Source organism: Betta splendens, chromosome 2, assembly GCF_900634795.4.
Source record: "Betta splendens chromosome 2, fBetSpl5.4, whole genome shotgun sequence".
Taxonomy (NCBI): Eukaryota; Metazoa; Chordata; class Actinopteri; order Anabantiformes; family Osphronemidae; genus Betta; species Betta splendens.
In genome coordinates this window covers 16855418-16872642 of record NC_040882.2, presented here as the reverse complement: position 1 = coordinate 16872642, position 17225 = coordinate 16855418, and the positions used below count along the sequence as shown (strand labels likewise).

The 17225-nt window shown below is 43.2% G+C and overlaps 1 protein-coding gene across 32 annotated transcripts in view; it reads right to left on the bottom strand.

The window, feature by feature from the left end:
• ank2b (ankyrin 2b, neuronal) overlaps nt 1-17225 on the bottom strand; it is a 93108-nt gene that overhangs the window by 32842 nt on the left and 43041 nt on the right. For 28 of the 32 annotated variants that reach the window (XM_055506840.1, XM_055506839.1, XM_055506844.1 and 25 more), the window contains exons 2-15: nt 12062-12163; nt 8670-8768; nt 7461-7559; nt 7263-7361; nt 6888-7073; nt 5128-5151; nt 3175-3273; nt 2348-2446; nt 1923-2021; nt 1640-1837; nt 1426-1524; nt 1110-1208; nt 881-979; nt 610-807 (exon numbers count right to left, since the gene is read on the bottom strand). In XM_055506840.1, the coding sequence (XP_055362815.1) occupies nt 610-807; nt 881-979; nt 1110-1208; nt 1426-1524; nt 1640-1837; nt 1923-2021; nt 2348-2446; nt 3175-3273; nt 5128-5151; nt 6888-7073; nt 7263-7361; nt 7461-7559; nt 8670-8768; nt 12062-12163 (1599 nt within the window). Of the gene's footprint in view, nt 1-609; nt 808-880; nt 980-1109; nt 1209-1425; nt 1525-1639; nt 1838-1922; nt 2022-2347; nt 2447-3174; nt 3274-5127; nt 5152-6887; nt 7074-7262; nt 7362-7460; nt 7560-8669; nt 8769-8860; nt 9014-12061; nt 12164-17225 lie in introns of those variants that run through there. The other 4 variants (XM_055506835.1, XM_055506841.1, XM_055506848.1 and 1 more) reach the window with 2 other exon arrangements.

Genomic DNA, 17225 nt, shown 5'->3' with positions numbered 1-17225 from the left:
GGGAAAGAAAGACATGGTGGGGAGGTGGGCGGTGTCCAGAGACGTGGAGTGAACACGGCCTCAGCAAATCAGGCATGAGGAACGTTAGGAACAGGCTCAGATGTCCCCACAACTTTCCCTGGCTTGGTTTCCATAGCAACAGCTGCACCCATCCTCCACAGGGCGGATGCAAAGGGAGACACATGAAGAGAGGCATGGGGAGAAGCACTGAACCCTGATGGCATCACCCTGCACCTATAGGAATAAATTAAAGAACCAATGTGTGTCTTGATCCTGCTGCTTGGTTTGATAACCACCTCCACGCTGCCGCTGAAGACGATGATGATGATGATGAAAAAATGATGAATCACTTAACTGCATTGAGGCTTCATGCACAATTCAGAGGAATGCTGCATCTTTGGAGCCTCATCAATCATTCATGCAAACTGGGTCAAACATACAGAGACCTGCTCCTGCAGCGTAACCTCTTTATTCGAGGCGTCAGGAGCACACGCCACATCCTGCAATTTGAGTGTATGCTGGTCTGAAAATTATTGAGGAGTAAAGACTAATGTGAGCTGGGACCGCTGCCCACACAGCTCACATCCACCACCGACCCAAGCAGCTCACCTTGGTGGCCAATGAGTGTGAAGCGCCGGCCTCCAGCAGCACCGAGGCCGTCTCCACCTGCCCCTCCCTGGCCGATATGTGTAGCGGGGTGTAGCCGTTGGTTGTGGCCGCATCGGGATGGGCCATGTGCTGCAGAAGCAACTGGACAATCTCGGTTTTTCCCAGACGAGAGGCGATGTGCAGGGGAGTCTGGTCCTCCTGAGGAAACAGGGACTCTCCTCAGTAAAAGAAAGCAGATCGTTTCACACACGCTCATTAACTAAAAGCTCACCCGCGCCCGTGCATCCACCATGGCTCCATTCCTCAGCAGACATCGGACCACCTCCACCTGTCCTGCCCTGGCGGCCATGTGCAGGGCTGTCTCCCCACGCTGGAGGCGACACACAGCATCATACGGGTTCAGTGGGAAGCAAACAGGCGCAACAGTATCTAATCCAGCCGATCAGTCATTAGGCACATTTTGTAAGAAAGAAAATAAGTAATGCACTGCTGTTCCTCACAATGTTGCTGACATCAGGCGAAGCCCCATTTTGCAGCAGCAGCAAGACAATGTTCAGATGACCCATGAAGGCTGCTACGTGGATGGGAGTCAAACCAGACTGGACACAGGGAAGAGGAGAAAAAAAAGCTCTGACTTAACACGAAGTTAATCAGAAATCCTAATAAAGTTCTATAAATAGCAGAACCACAAATATTTGCCAACGGCCTTAAATGAGTCTGAATCATAAAATAACAGCATGAATTATTGTTACTACACTATTACCCAACTGCCAGCTGATCTGACTAAATGGTTTAGCTTCATGTGCAGTACTGTACCTCTGTGATGGCCTGGATGGAGGCTCCATATTTGACCAGCAGCTCCATCACTTTCACACGGTTTTTCTTACAGGCAATGTGCAGCGGAGTGAAGCCGTTCTGTGGACACAACATAGTTCAAGATGGGTTAAATTAAACGTCTGAAGCGACTAGACACTGTGGCCTTACACTATTAGTACATTTGCTATAGTTACTACAGGTCAAGGTACTGTACCAGCGCCCTGGCGTTGGGGTTGGCCCTCTTGTCCAGCAGCAGTTTGGTGACTCTGTAGTGACCACAGTGCGCTGCCACATGCAGTGCTGTCAAGTAGTCCAACGTGACGTCATCGACCGGGGCCTTGTGCTGCAGCAGGTGTTTCACACATTCAACATGATCACCTTGTGCCGCCATGTGGAGAGGAGACAGCCCGTTCTGAAAGCGGAGGAGCGGTTGTACTGTAAGTATCCACCTTCTGACTCCACACGTGAGGACGACGAATGCCGAACAAGAGACACACCTTTGTTCTGGCCAGTAGGGGCGCTCCTCGCTCCAGCAGCAGCTCCACAGCTGTATCATGACCACTCCGGGCTGCACAGTGGAGCGGAGTGAGGCCATCCTGCACAGCACGGACACATGTTCACTGATGTATTCACGGGAAATAAATGCCTGCTGGCTGTGAGCTGTGTATGAGTTAGCAACAGCACACAGAGAGAAACCTGGGCGACCCTGGACTCAAAGTCAGGACCACTGCACCAAAGCGAGCCTGAATCCAGCACTGCTACTGTAACAGTGAGAGTGCGCTGCAGCTTGGCAGGCAACTAAATAACACTACGCAGAGCGACACTGGATTTAATCAGGTCAACATCAACAGCATCAGGTCGTACTCATGTCTGTGCACTAATGGAGATGATGCTAACGAGCTCAGCTGCTTTCAGCGCTCACCCTTGTTTTAGCGTCAATCTGGGAGCCACGGTCCAGTAACAGGCAAACCATGTTAGTGTTTCCACGCTTGGAGGCCACATGTAGGGGGGTGATCCCGTTCTGCAGAGAGGACACACAATTAGATTTTCACTGAAATTAAAATATTTTAAAATATCAGGATTGATGTTTTCATACAGGTAAAGAAACTACAGTATAGTGTTCAATAAGGCTGGACCAGTGAAGTCCAACCTAAACAGAGGATGCTGCCTCATAGCAGTCAACACTTTTAAACAAGTTCACTGTTGGTTAAAACAGACCTAGATTTATTTCCTGGTTGATATTTATTATTGGGATAAGTTGCAGATTAAACAAAAGGTCTGACCGGAAATGACAGTTCAGCGTTTTTGAACTGCTGACTGAGCTCCAGATGAAGAGGGAGACAAGCGATAAGCTGGTATTTGCTCAGAGACCCCCTCTCCAATCTAAGCCCTGTGTCTGAGTGGTGTGTTAATCCATGAAAGGACAAGGCCCTACTCAAGGAGAGGGTCCCTTTGTGTGAGTGAGCGCTCACGGAGACACAAAGAAGCTGTGAACTTTACGTTGCAACTCAGTTGTTTAACCACTATGATGTCACATTAAGAAGCGTGCTGAATATGCAGCAAAGCCCACAAGAAATATAAAAACTATCCAGCTGAAGCTAAAAATGTGTTAGCATTTACATAAAGGTTGTTAATACTGGGATATTAATGGGGTAAAGGTAGTACAAGTAATTAGAAGGTATTGGGGGGTTAATACTCTGATATTAGTAATGTGCAGTAACAGTGATCCAGGTGGCTCCGGAGTCCTACCCTCGCGGTGAAGTCGACCGCTGCCCCCCGGTTCAGCAGGAGTGTGGCCACGTTGACGTTGCCGTAGTGGGCGGCGATATGCAGAGGGGTGAATCCACTCTGGAAGACAGACGTGAAGGAAACACACACACGCACAGAGGGAGAGGAATCAGAAAGCAGCCTCCACCTCCCAGGCTTTCATTTTGACCCGTGCCTCTCTGGCCTTATGTCATCCCAGCATGCAGCAGTCGCATCAAGCATCACAGGTGAAGAAAATCCAAACGGAAAATGTGAAAAGTCACACTAAATATTTACAGTTTTTAAACCGGGACCATGGAGCATCCACGCACACAACCCCAGAACTCTGACAGATCCCTTTCATGCAGTTTATCCACCACGGAAACAAAAAAACCCTGAGTTTGCTTTGCTCGAAAAAAAAAACGGTACAAACACATAGTTGACATGAAGATGGATAAATAATACCCCAAATCAAATTGTGGCACATAACAAGTAAGTAACATGTCCTACTGACACCAAAGTGCACTATGCCAAGTGTAAGGTATAGAAGTACTAAAGTTAGCAATGAGAAGTATATGAGAAAGTTAGAGATTGCAGAGCAGGTTGGAGGAGTTGTGAAATTCTTGCCTTACCTTGCCATTCTGTAAGTGTGGTCCGATTTAATGTGAGAAAGTTATTTACAAGTGTGAGGAATACAGTGACTAACGTGATGGTTTCAAAACTTTACACAGTCAAAGCTTAGAATGGTGCAAATGAAGGTAGCGTGGAGGCGACATGCTATTCAGGGCGACTGTGTTATTTCCCACGAACAAGCAGCTTTGAAAGTTCCACATGCCGTCATTCATCAACAAGTATGGAACAAGTCAAGATCATACGGCAGTAGTCTGAAAACACGCTACAGCAATGCATGCAACCGAATGAGCAGTCAGCAAAAGACTGAGATTGTCTAAGTTTGAAATATTTTTATTTGCCTAATTTGAAATTTAATTTGTCATTTGTGTGCAATATGTACAAATCAATAAAACACTGATCCAAATTATTTCACATGAATGAATTTAAAAATTGTCTTTTTAATATTGTACAATGTTTGACCTACAAATAAAGCAGCAAAACTACTAGAGTTTTGTTTAAATTTAAGGTGTTTCATTTTGCATTATTTTTTTTCCTACAATTTGTCATTTCACACCATACGTTTTGTTTGTAACTTATATGTTTAACCATGATTAGAACTCAAAATAAACTTTGAAACCAATAGGATTATTATGATGAGGCACAAGTGTTTATATAATCTTCTGTTTCTTCTTTATCCGTAATCCAATATAAGAATATGTATACTGTTAACATGTGCACACACATGAACAATTAAATTTCAATTCAATTGATTTAGAGTTGATCTTACTTTAACTCTACATTATTACCAGTGTATTGTTGTTTTACTCAGTAGTTCATCTCTAAAAACATGCAGGAACATAAGTAGACACATTTACAAGACGGACAATATGCATTTATGGCCCTTTAAACAATCAGTGCAGTATTCATCAAATCCCTTTAGAAGAAAATCTATTAAAAATCAGATATTATCATGTATCATTCATGATGTTGGTTATAATAAAAAAGAGACAAACCATACAGTATATGTATTAATACAAACCAAATCAAAGCATAAATAAAAATGGAAGTGTAGGAATAAAACGAAACTTAATCCGTGTCCAGTGCCTGACTCACACTGGCAGTAGCCTGGCCATTCCTGTCAGCCATGCATGGTCGGCTCTTCATTAAACCAAACCAACAAACCGTGAAACTGAAATGAACTAAATTATTCCTCTTACAAGACAGTGCACACCATGCAGCTGTGTGGAACCAAACACCAACGCAAAGGAAGGGAAGACAGGAGGAGTAACAAAGGGATGGCTCTGTTTAGTGAATGTGGGGAGAATTGAAGGAGCATGTGTATACCTCAGTAGTCCTATTGACCATCATCTGTAGCAGGAGGCGTGAGGAAGGGAAACATCTGTTTAGTTACACTCACATGACACTGGTTACACTGCGGTTGTATGCACAGCAGCCAGGCGGAAGCCGTGCGGTCACACACTAAACCGGCCAGTGACGGGACTGGGGTGGGTCGCTTCCCACTAAGGTGGTTTGATGGTGATGCTGGTGTCAGCTCGGTACAGAGAGAAGGAGCTGTTTTATTTGCATTCATCGGTTTGCTTTGATGAAAATTTCCATCAAGTTCAATTCAAAAAAGCATGAAGGCCTTGACTTGGAGCTAAACATCCCAACACCTTAAGTGTTCAGATGAAAAGCTCTAGCTTCTACAGAGTTTATGTTTTATGTTAAGAACAAATACATAAACTCCAGGTATAAAGGGGCTGCTTGTCTGAGATCTCAGGGCTTCTGTTGCTTTGTCTAGGTTTTTGAAATTACAGTACTGTAGCTACATAATGTTGGCGAACATTTGTGTTCTCACCAGACTCTGGTCCAAAGCCAGTGCATGTGCTGCTGCCCCTGCATTTTACACACGGCAGCAGCACTTGTTTTAGGTGTGTGAGTGTAATAGCTGACATTTATATAGCAGTTCCCCTGTGAGTCTCTACAGTGAGTCATTACACTAAATGCATGGGCCCTGAGCAGCCACTAATGCTTTGTTGCCGTCCACTGTGGTTGGCGAGTTGTTGATGCTTTACTGCAACAACTGAATGTCTTTCATTGACTCATTCACTCTAGTCGCGTCACTTGAGCCTCGATTCGGCACGAGAGAAACAGTCACAGCTGCAATGTTTTGCTTCAACACCGCAAATAGTTCCCACAAATAGAGGATTCACTAAAACCCATTCCATCCCTTCTGACAATCACAGAACCCCCCCTCCCCCACCACCCACCCCCCCATTGGATGCATGCAGACTTAAAGATCACCACCATACAACCTGCAGACAGTGGCACACTCCATGCAGTGGACAGTGCTACACTTAGACATCGGTGCGTCAAGTCATGAGGGAAGTGTGTGAGAGGAAGCGTTTAAAGAAAGAGGGGAAAAAGAGGGAGAGACCCAGTTAGTGGCAGGACCAGGGGTGACGTGGCAGGTACAGAGACACTGAGAGAGAGAGAGAGAGAGAGAGAGGAAGAGAAAGGCTGATGGAAACACAACATACAGTACGCAGGCTCACATCATGACAATTTAGCAGCCCTCTGTCATATATGAACTCTATTATGTCATCCTGTTTACAGCTGTTACTGTGATTTGTGTCTGGAGAGTTTGTCCACATCGGAAAAAGGATTAAGAGGAATCCAATCAACCTCCAAGTTAACGTTTTATGCAACACATGATTTTGTTTGACTTGAGTCAAGGGTCAAATAGGTTAAAAAAAAGCAAGCTTATTCTTAAAGGCGCTTCAATGCCTTTAAATGGACACAATCTAGTCAGGCTGGGCCATTTTTTCCAGATACATATCACGTCTTAGCGTGAAGAAGGCCCGTTTTCTGTTTGTAAAGAGGGCACAGTGGGAACATCCAAATCATTCAAACCAAGACGACGTTTCTACCTTCTGAACTCATCAGGATCACCGGGTACAATTCAGCCAAAGTCACTGAAGCCACAGAGACACACTGACCCCTCGTGATCATTGATAGACTGTCACAAACACGTACTGCAGCACTATAGACCTGACCCCCCCACGTGCCAGCCTGCCCGGGGCCGCGGCGGCTAATGGCCGTACCTTCGACTGGACGTCAGCGTTGTGGTCGTTCTGCAGGAGCAGCGCAGCCGACTTGGTGTCGTCCTTGCGTGCAGCGATGTGCAAGGCGGGCAGGCGGACCTTGCCTTTGGTATCGTTCTCCAGGAGGACAGAAACCACTTGATTGTGGCCCTGCTGGAGGGCGATGGCCAGAGGCGTGAAGCCATCCTGAGGGAGAAGGGGGGTGAAGAGATGGTCAAGTAGCAGCACAGTCATCTTCAGCACATTAGTGGAGGCTTGAATGTCTGGACTATTTCTTCCTTCGCTTCTTATCTAGCATTACTTGTTAATTAATTATCCTATAAAGAGATGATGTCGATGTCATGAAGCATGATGCCATGTGATGAACACTCTCACCTCTGTAGCAGTGCTCTGGTTGCCTCCGTTTTCAAGGAGGTACCGCACCACATCCAGGTGATTCTCCTGCGCAGCCATGTACAGAGGAGTGAATCCATTCTACAGCACGAAGCCAAATGCAGAAACACGACTCACCATTAACAGATCATGATAGAGCAGCCTCTCCGTGAAGTGATATTAATGCTGACAGAGGCTCACCTGAGACTGAGCGTTGATGTCAGCTCCTCGTTTGACCAAGGTCTTCACCACTTCAGCCTGTCCAGCTAGAGAGGATATGTGGAGAGCCGTGTTTCCTTTCTGCATGGATGGAAAACATGAAGAGTTATTTCTACAATGTAATTACGAACGTTCACTTACTACAGTATAAGTATTTTTTTGCATCATCCAAAACTTATTAATACATTAATAACATTTGTGAATTCTACTCGGAGCAGCTGTAAAGTGATGCCATGCCACAATAAATGCAGTGATGACTGTCCCAGACTTGATTTATTTTAGCAAATGCTAATGAATCTGTCACCAATGAAAAAGTTTTGGCTTAGAGCAAAGTTTGAAATGAGCCTGTCAGATCATTAAGATCCTGGCGTTTGGTGTTTCTCCTCCAGTTATTATTCACAAAGCAACTGATTGCCTTCATTAAACAGACACTAAGTTCATTTGCTGACACAGTGTTCTCCCCTTGATACGTTGACGTAAGAGAAAACAGTCCCTAAAATGGAGATAATTATTAATGTATTGTATGTTTAAATACATGACTATGACTCACACAAAAGAGCTATTATTATACACACGCTATTCTGCATTTATAAATAGCACTTCACTGTCACAGCGCTACTCTTAAGCAACAGTGTAGTATGTTGTTGCATCCTGGAGCAACACCAACAGGAGTTGCAACACTGGCAGCGGCTCAGCGAAGAGTCCGGACCAGCTCTAATTGCAGGAATTGAAATGTTTCACATAGCTTGATCACTCGTCTGTAACCCTTCCCCGTGTGCTCCATTTCAGGCTTACGTCACATTTTAGACCATCTGAGGGAGATGTTTTACTCCAGTTAATGGTATCAGGTCTAAACCAGTCACTTAAGGAATCAATCTTCCACTGTGACTGTGCGTAAAGTCGACTCGGAGAGCTCAAAAACAGCGCTGTAAAATTCATGTATTCCTAAACGCTGAGTGGTGCCTGTCAGGTGCACGGTTTCAGCGGAGCGCGTGCACGGATCGAGGTTTGACGCTCACGTCGCTGTAGGTCACGGCTGGGTAATGCATCATGTGGTTTGTGACACAGTAACACAAACTGAGGGGACTGCATGTTTGAAGCCGATGGCTGCTACGAGTCAACTGAGCCGACGCGACTGCTTCCCCGCGTAGACCAACAACAGTCTGCTCTATTTGACCCTTCTGATCCTACCTTTGTGGCTGAATCCACCGCCGCTCCTCTGTCCAGCAGCTCCTGGACCAGGTCCATGTGGCCCTCCTTGGCTGCCAGGTGTAGCGCATTGAGCCCATTCTGTTGAGATGCAAGGGGAAGAAATGTCAGACCCGAACTCCGGTGCTGTGATGACAGTACGAAGCCTGATGGGAGCAGAGAGGAGCGTTTACCTCCTCGTCCAGGTCCTCAACTAACTGTGCCTGCCTGCCTCTGTCTCTTTTCCTTCCTGCGAACATGTGAACGGCGCTTCTTTACTCTGACTGGGGGTACGACTGAAGTATCAACGCTGGGCTAGATCCTGTGCCATGTTATGCTGTGGCGGAGCGTGGCCAGTGCTGGGTCTGAGGTTATAAATAGCTGTGCGTGCTTGCGTGTCTGTGCATGTGTGCAGGTCATACAAATATCAAAACAGCTCTCAGAGGATTTGTTGCATTTCGGGCACATGACACATGATATTGATAAATGATCTGAAAGCCTTGACACACAAAGAAGGTAATAACCACTCCCACGGTGGTTCTAGAGGACGGCACCGGTTCAATAACCCCTTCAGCAGTAAACAGGCTGGGGAGTAAAAAGAGCCACTGGGAGGAAAAGTGCAGTGATTTGCTCTGTGGCTGCCAGACTGACCCCAATAACACACGCCCCTGTTGGCTTTGTAGGGTCTCCACAGGGATTCCCATACAGGACGGAAGCTTGTCCCGCAATCGTCATGTCCGTGTATCACGCTAAGGTCTTCCACAGCTGCCAAGGGGCATCTGTTAGGCAGCAGAGTAGAAGGGTTGCAGCTCAGTCGGGCTGTCAGTGGATCAGCTGCTGGCCCTCAGCTCTACGCTGAGAGTCCGTCCTGGTCCACTGTGTTGGGACAACTGGTGTTTTTTGAAGGTGATGTGTGGTTTATATGGGATGAGGTTTTGAATTTTTTTTCTGTATTGTCCAAGACGGAAAAACAGATAAAATAGTGATCAGAATCAATGCTTTTGTGTTGTGATCCATTTTTTTTGTTTTTCTATTATGTCAACTTTTATTAACTTAGAAACACAACCTCTTGTGACTCTCAGAGGTCCTATTGATTGATGATGACCCCTTCACTAACCTCCAGGGACACATTAACCCCTTTTTCATCATGCCCTGTTCACCCACTCCATGTATCACACCTGTACCTGTCACCCTGCTCACTTAGGAAATGTTTCCCAGTTACAGTTATAAAAATAATGAAACTAAAATATATATTTTATTCACAATGAAAGCAACGTACCGTCATTGAATGTCTCAAAACACGCACATCACAGCACAAGGCGTGAGCTACAGTATGTGTCCGTACTGCAAAGCCCAGGCACAAGGGCAAGGTACAAGAACAAAGGATTTGGCAGGAACCTTTAAGTCTAGAACAAGCTGCTCATACTGGAGTTTACTAGAAGCATCATTATTACGTAGCTGTCAGAGAGGAAAATCCTTTAGGGATATAAAAAAAAGCATTTACAACTACTGCTCCATCACAGTAATTGAGTCATTAGGATCCTAGGGGTGTTCACTGTTTGACGGATGTTTTTGTCAAGCGAACATCATGTGTGTGAGACAATCTCTCAAGGAGATTTCATGGTCATGCATCAGTAACGCTTCAAGAATAATAATGTACTGAGATGGAATGAGAATGTGACACCAGCTTTTCAAAGTTGCTTTACAGTAGCCATAACAACATTAGAACATGAATTCTGAGCTTGACATGTTTCTACTTTAGACCTGTCACTTCTTACATGAAATATAAGAACATTACATTACATCTTAATATAGGAAAAATGGATCAGGAGCCAAAGATGTTTCCTTACGGAAACTATTCCATCACTACCTTTTACTACTGTACTAACTGTACGTACATGTATATACAGTACAGACAAAAGCACAATGCTTTGTTGTTGATGTCAGATTTCCATAAAGAAAACAAAGGTCTGTGGCAAACATGTGCTGTAAACGGGTGAACCAATAAGCTTTGTTTTCTGAATTTAGTTTTTCAAAGTTTTTCATACAAACTTACTTTATACAAACATTTATATTGAGGTCAATGTGGTGCGGGGACCACAGGGATCAGACAGTTACTGTATGAATAAAACTGACTTAGTGCAGCTAAGTTTTTGATCTTTTACAGTAAACACTGCTAATTTACTTCAGACACACTTCGTGTCATCCGAACTTCACCTTTTTATTCATCCGTGGAACGGAAACATAGCTTAAGAGAAACACAGGCGCTCAAAATATCTTCAAGGGCGCCGTGTTCCATGCCAGCATTACTCTCATCAGTTGTTATCAGAATAAAAGCACACACGCGCCACAGAGACACCAGCATAATTCCACTCCATGTGACTCCTGTTTACGGGCCGGACATTATGACTGTTGCCAAGACAGGACTGTTTACGCCACCCCCTCCTCCCCCTTTGTCAATGGTTTGACTGCTAATGGGCTTAGAGGAGACTAGATAATAACTAGATCTAAAAGAACAGAAGACTCACTCTGATCAAAAGCATTGTCTTCAACAGGAATGCGGAGGAATTTGTGTTTCTGCAGTTTAATGTTAAACACTACATTAGCACATAATTCTTGTTTGTGCATTAATGTGATTATAAATGCATTAAATTCAGCTTTGTAAAGAAAACATTTAATGCGCCACCACAAAATGGCAAAATGACATGACTTTTTCTAAACATGGTCTCTAAACATGGCTTCTCCAAAGGACTGTCTAAAAATAGCTTCTCCTATACAGTACATAGGTTTTTAAAAATGGCTTCACCTAAACATGGTCACACGAAACTAGATTTCACAACACAAAAATATTCTTGTCAGAACTGGGTCTATGTAACCTGGACCAAGAAAAAGGCAGCTGGAAACATGGCAGAGTAGAACAAAGGAAGGATGGACTGACAGGGGAGGAATGAATGAAGTAAAGAAATAATACTGAGGCAGAGGGAAAGGCACACGTGAATTGGGTCAGATCAACTGAACTGGTAATGGGAGACAAAGAGGAAGATGAGGAAGTGGGTGTGGCTGAATGAAAGGGGCGTGGTCAGAGACCAGGGGGCGTGGCTGGAGAGAGAGCAACAGAAGACAAGAGACTTTGCAGTGCCAGACTAGAAGTCATGACAGATCATTACCAGCTTTATGTCCCACGTTTGAATGATACAGCTGTTTACTCAACACGTAAATTCCTGCTTGAGCAAAACCTATTAGTGTCACTTAGTGAACTTAATTAGTGAACTCAATACACTACAGGTCTCCTCTGGTGCAATAAGTGTTTGTTTCAGTAGAATATTTAGCTTTTTGCCATTTGTGATTTGTTTTTTGTGGCTCATACAATATCTGAGCCAATATCTGTCTCCTACCTGGTTGCAGGTGCTGATGTCAACTCCTCCTTTTAGATATTCCAAAACTTTATCAATGTTCCCCGCCCTGGCTGCTCGCAGGAAACTAGTGTTGCTGTCCGACTGGAAGACACAAAAGGAAAATACATTAAAAATTATGTTAAAATCACATTTTCAATGACTGTCAAAGAACACATCATTTACCACAATGAGTTACATGTGAGTGTTTTGAACAATAATAACATTCACATTTACTGTACTGTAAATAACATTGTTTTTATGCTGATGACACATTGACTTGACAGGTTCCCCTGATAACACTGTTAGAGATGTAGAGATGTCAGAACATGGTGAGTTAATCAGAAAAATCGGTTATGTTCGAGCAATCAGTTAATCAAACTTCAGAACATAAGACTTCAACATATGTCTCACACATTGTCCGATCATAGGAAGGACAAGACATTGGTTTGTAGGGTGAAACTCAAGGTTATGAAAATAATCAATTTCATTACAATTTAACTCATGTTTTCACAGTTTAATCACAAAACAGCTGACACATCAAATTCAACATTTTATGTTTGTTCAAACATTAAAGGTGCCAGCACACGCAAAATACTACATTTACAGGATATGACTCTCTGGTTCTTGTCTATGAACAATTTACTTTATGTTATATTTCAAATACTGCCTACATTTAGGGTAAAAGGCCACGCCCAGAACCACCTCTGGTCTGGCCCAAACAAACGCAGAATACCAAAACAGCAACAGTATTGGACCCTTGGCCATTGGAGTGGCGCTGCAGCATAGTTGTGTATCACAGACAGCAACGTGGTCCAGTGACACAGAGATAAGCAGCCACTGCCGCGTTACAAGGTTCTGTGTGGGCTCAGGTCCTCCACAGTGTCACACTCTCCAGACAGAACCATGAGGTCCATTCACCACCGTGCCATGGCATGACATCATACAGTAGGGCAGACTCTGGAAATACACTTCTACAGTACAGGGCTTTGTAATGAAAAGTTATAGACACCTTATTCAGACTTTGAAGTATCAGAAGAAGTAGCATGAAAAGCAGTCTTCCTTCATAGGGAACATTTTCTAGTGATTATGAAGGTCATAATATCAAAAACAATCTTAACTGTGCAATAACTGCATGTACTGAAGCGTAACTTGTCATAGGTACTATATTATTAGGAAGGACATGTCCTCTGTCTGTTTTTGGAAGCTGAGTGAGCTTCAGTTGGAAACAGACCAAAACTGGAAGGAGGCAGAATGATTCAGCATTTTCCTCCTGGTGCTTTTGCTAAAGCTAAATTCTCCTGGCTCACACACAGCTTGTTCAAAGCTCCAAGCGCATCGCTCCTCTGGTGGAAAACTCTGTGTGATGCTTATTTTTACTGCATTTAAACAGAATTTCTCCTTGCAGAGGAAGGTCAGAGGTCAGATACAAAAATACTCTGGTTCTGGAGGTGTGGATTCACTGTCTTTTTTATGGACACATCAGCAAATATTCACTTGCAGTTGTTGCTGAGGGATAAAAAGTGTTTCATCAACTTTTTTGTTTAGACAAAAATATCCATCCATCCATTTTCTACTGCTACCCACTGCACTGCTGTGGATATTATTTACAAAAATATTTGACTTCATTTCTTTCATCATGTATGCCACATACTGTACAAAGTCATCAATACAACATCATCAATCATGTTTTACGGATCAGAGAAAGGGATGCGGCACTGATGATGCAGCACGTAAAACAAGCTGTGACACTGCAGTACTTGGCGTCTATATTCACATTGAAAGAGCCCTGGTCTGACCTGCAGTCAGCTGCTGCAGAGAGCTGCACTGCATCACTCTCACACCAACTGAACATTCCTGCAACACCAACACAATCATCTCCGCCGGGTGCTGATGTAGTGAAGTATGTTTTCCATAGTTCATACGTGCTGATTCATCGCAATACACTGTAAAGAGACTGTTTAAGGATAAAGTGTATGTTGGACTGTATATGCATCATTTTAAGAATGATTAGCATGGCTCAAATCCTCTTTTAGGGGGAGCAATCACGGTGGACCACAATGTACTGTATGCAGTCTTTATATTTGCCTGTTTCATGTAAGGCTGCTTTAAATGTTCCAGGGAAATTTTTCATTCCCCCTGCCACTGTGTCGAATACAAATACTGATGCAAAGCACTTGATTAAACTTCATGCAGCCTCATACAGTGCTGTAATGTCTGATAATGTTCTCACATATTCCCCCCACAGCTGTCAAATCGCATTTTTCCACACTTCCAGACCTTTCAAGACCTGCTGTAGTCATCTTCCTGGATTCTTTCTACTGTATAGTCACACTTGCAACACGCCGAAGCAAAATGAATAATTGTAGCAAGCAGCATCCTGCCAAATTTTATTAATACCTCCTGGTTATAAAAGCTTGGTCAGTTTGTCACCGACTTTGAGTGGGAAGTGTTTTAAATATGCTGTGCAAGTCTGTGAAAAAAGGAACACAGTCAAACATGGAGGTCATACAGTAGTTTCTTTTCAAAACTGATGAAAATAATACAACAAATAACTAAAAACTATAATGCATACTCATGTCCTAGAGTCTATGCTGTTTCTATAACAATCTGTTCCAGCTTTCATTCCCGCTTGTGTCTAGACAGCCACTTCAGGAGTTAATCAAACCCGCCAAGCGTGACAAAGCACAGCCCCGGAGCTCCCACGCCAACACATCACATCAAACATTCATACACAAAGTCACTGTCCTCATCTGTGGAGTATGAGAAGACAAATCAATAATGCAAAACCATCCCCAACCAAGCACTGGTCTCTCTGGAGGTTACCATGACAACAGGCTTCTGTCGCCAGAGCTGCTAAAGTAAGCATGAAAAATAAAAAATAATGTACAGGGCAGTGCTTTATTTAGAACTGTCTATCATACAGTAGCATCCAGGTCTGACCTGAGATGGCAGCTCATTATGTGAATGCTAGCCATGGTGAGTACTGTACTGACAGGTACAGTAAAGCTAGATAGTGTATTAAATAATCAATAAAACTGACAATCATTGCATTCAAATCACAGGTTTATGAAACCTGGCCAGTAAAAAAGTTTGCAGTAGCACTGGGTTCGATTCCAAAGATGTCCAGGAGCTTTTAATATTTTTTAACAGGAAACATGTATGTATTTGTGTATATGTTTTAGTATGTATTTGTTTTGCCTAAATAGCCTAAATTAACAAGTATGTAGTTATGTACAGTATGAAGTTAAGCAAGAAACACTACATCTATAATACACTTCAGGATTTACCGCCGGCGCTAGCATTAGCTGCCTAGCGCCACAATCACAGCTAGTGAAAACAGCCCCTCAGAGCTAAATAAAAAGAAAATATTGTACTTATATGTCTCAGGTGGACAGAAAAGGCAATTCCAAAGTATTGCTAATGATGTGATTTACATCTGATAATTATGTTATTGTTATTATTATGTTATTAGGTAATTAGCCTTTAGCAGTGAATGTCAGCTTGCGTTGTACTGCCCCATAAAGGTCAGAATGAATAATGGCAGCAAACACAATTCTGGTAAAGTCACATGTCCAGAAGCACAAGTTACTCTCCAGCCATAAGTCTAAGCTTTAATAAGTCACATCAAAGACATGCACACTTGTTTATTTGGACGAAGGAGCACGTTCTATTCCTGTCAGGACAGCATAACACAGTATCTCTGTTTACTAGCAACTGCACTTCTCCCTTTGGTGCCGAGTCTGTGTGTGTGTCTCTAATTTAAAAAGCCGTACACATGACACACAACCACCGTGCCAGAAAAGCACAACCCATAATCATTACAACCAAAACACGTTAGGCCAAATCAACACAGCTTTCCCTTCTGTCTGGATATGTTCAGCCCACAGCCATGTTAATAATATAATAGTGTATAATAGTGTGCTGTGTAAAATAGCCTGTTATAACCTCTCATTACAAAAATGAAACATGTGGAATGAGACGCAATCAGGTCCTGATATAGTCACACATTCACCTCATTGCAGCTATAATCAGCTGAGCAGCACATAAGTGACAGAGCTTTGCTGCTGTCCCTGAGGACTTGTAGCACACGACATCAGTGCAGGACTGAAAAGACTGGGCTCGTTTAGATATAAATGATTTATGGTTGATTCATGTAGTGGCAGTATGTCCAGGGCTACAGCCAGTAAAGATACGAGGTAAACACAGTGGATATAGAACAAGTTAGATCTATGTACAGTATGTTAGGTTCAAAAGTTCAATTTCAATTCAATTAAATTTATTTATATAGCGCCAAATCACAACAAAGTTATTTCAAGGCACTTTACAAAGTAAGGTTTAAAACCTCACACAACTAAACCCAACAAATCCCACATACAGCAAGCATTTAAAAAAGTCAAGACAGAACTCTTTACTATAGCTCTTGTCTGAAAGCAGAGGGTGGGTGTGATGGCTCTATTGGAAACACTATGCAGACAAAAATGAAGCTGCATTAATGGGAAGCTACAGCTGACTCATCATCACACAGCTGGAAGCCCAGCTGCACCTGGTGCATATTCATCTACTGCCTGAACTACTGTGGCAGGATTTACTCAACTGTTTTGAAGTAATGAAGTGTCTTGGTGAGGCACACATTTGTTTACCATAATACTACTGTACATTCTCCATTGATTTCCAATTCACTAAAATAAACTAATGAAATAAAAAAATAATGTACAGTGATTAATTACATTAATCACTGTAATAATAACTACAGTTACAAATAATGGTCAAACCCTGTGTGCTACTGAAAACAAGCCTGGAAACTGTAACTGTAAATGACACTTAATTGTAAGATATAGCAATTAGACATGAACAAATTACCACCTCCCCAATGTCATATTTTTATACTTCTAGGAAAAACAAGACCTGAGCCTGAGCATATAGTGTAGGAAAAAATAACTGGCCTTATTCCTAGTGGCAGGTCAGCAGCAGCTTGCTGCTAAAGTCATTATGGTGCTTTTCAAATTAGCCACAAGAGTCCACATGCTGCTGTGCAGGAGCGCTTTAAGAACAAAAATGTCACACTGGCCTATAAATGGAGAGGAGAGGGCGACACACGCGTTCAGAGCCATGACACCTGGGTCATTTGTCTGTACACGCAAACACCACCTGCATAATTCAAATC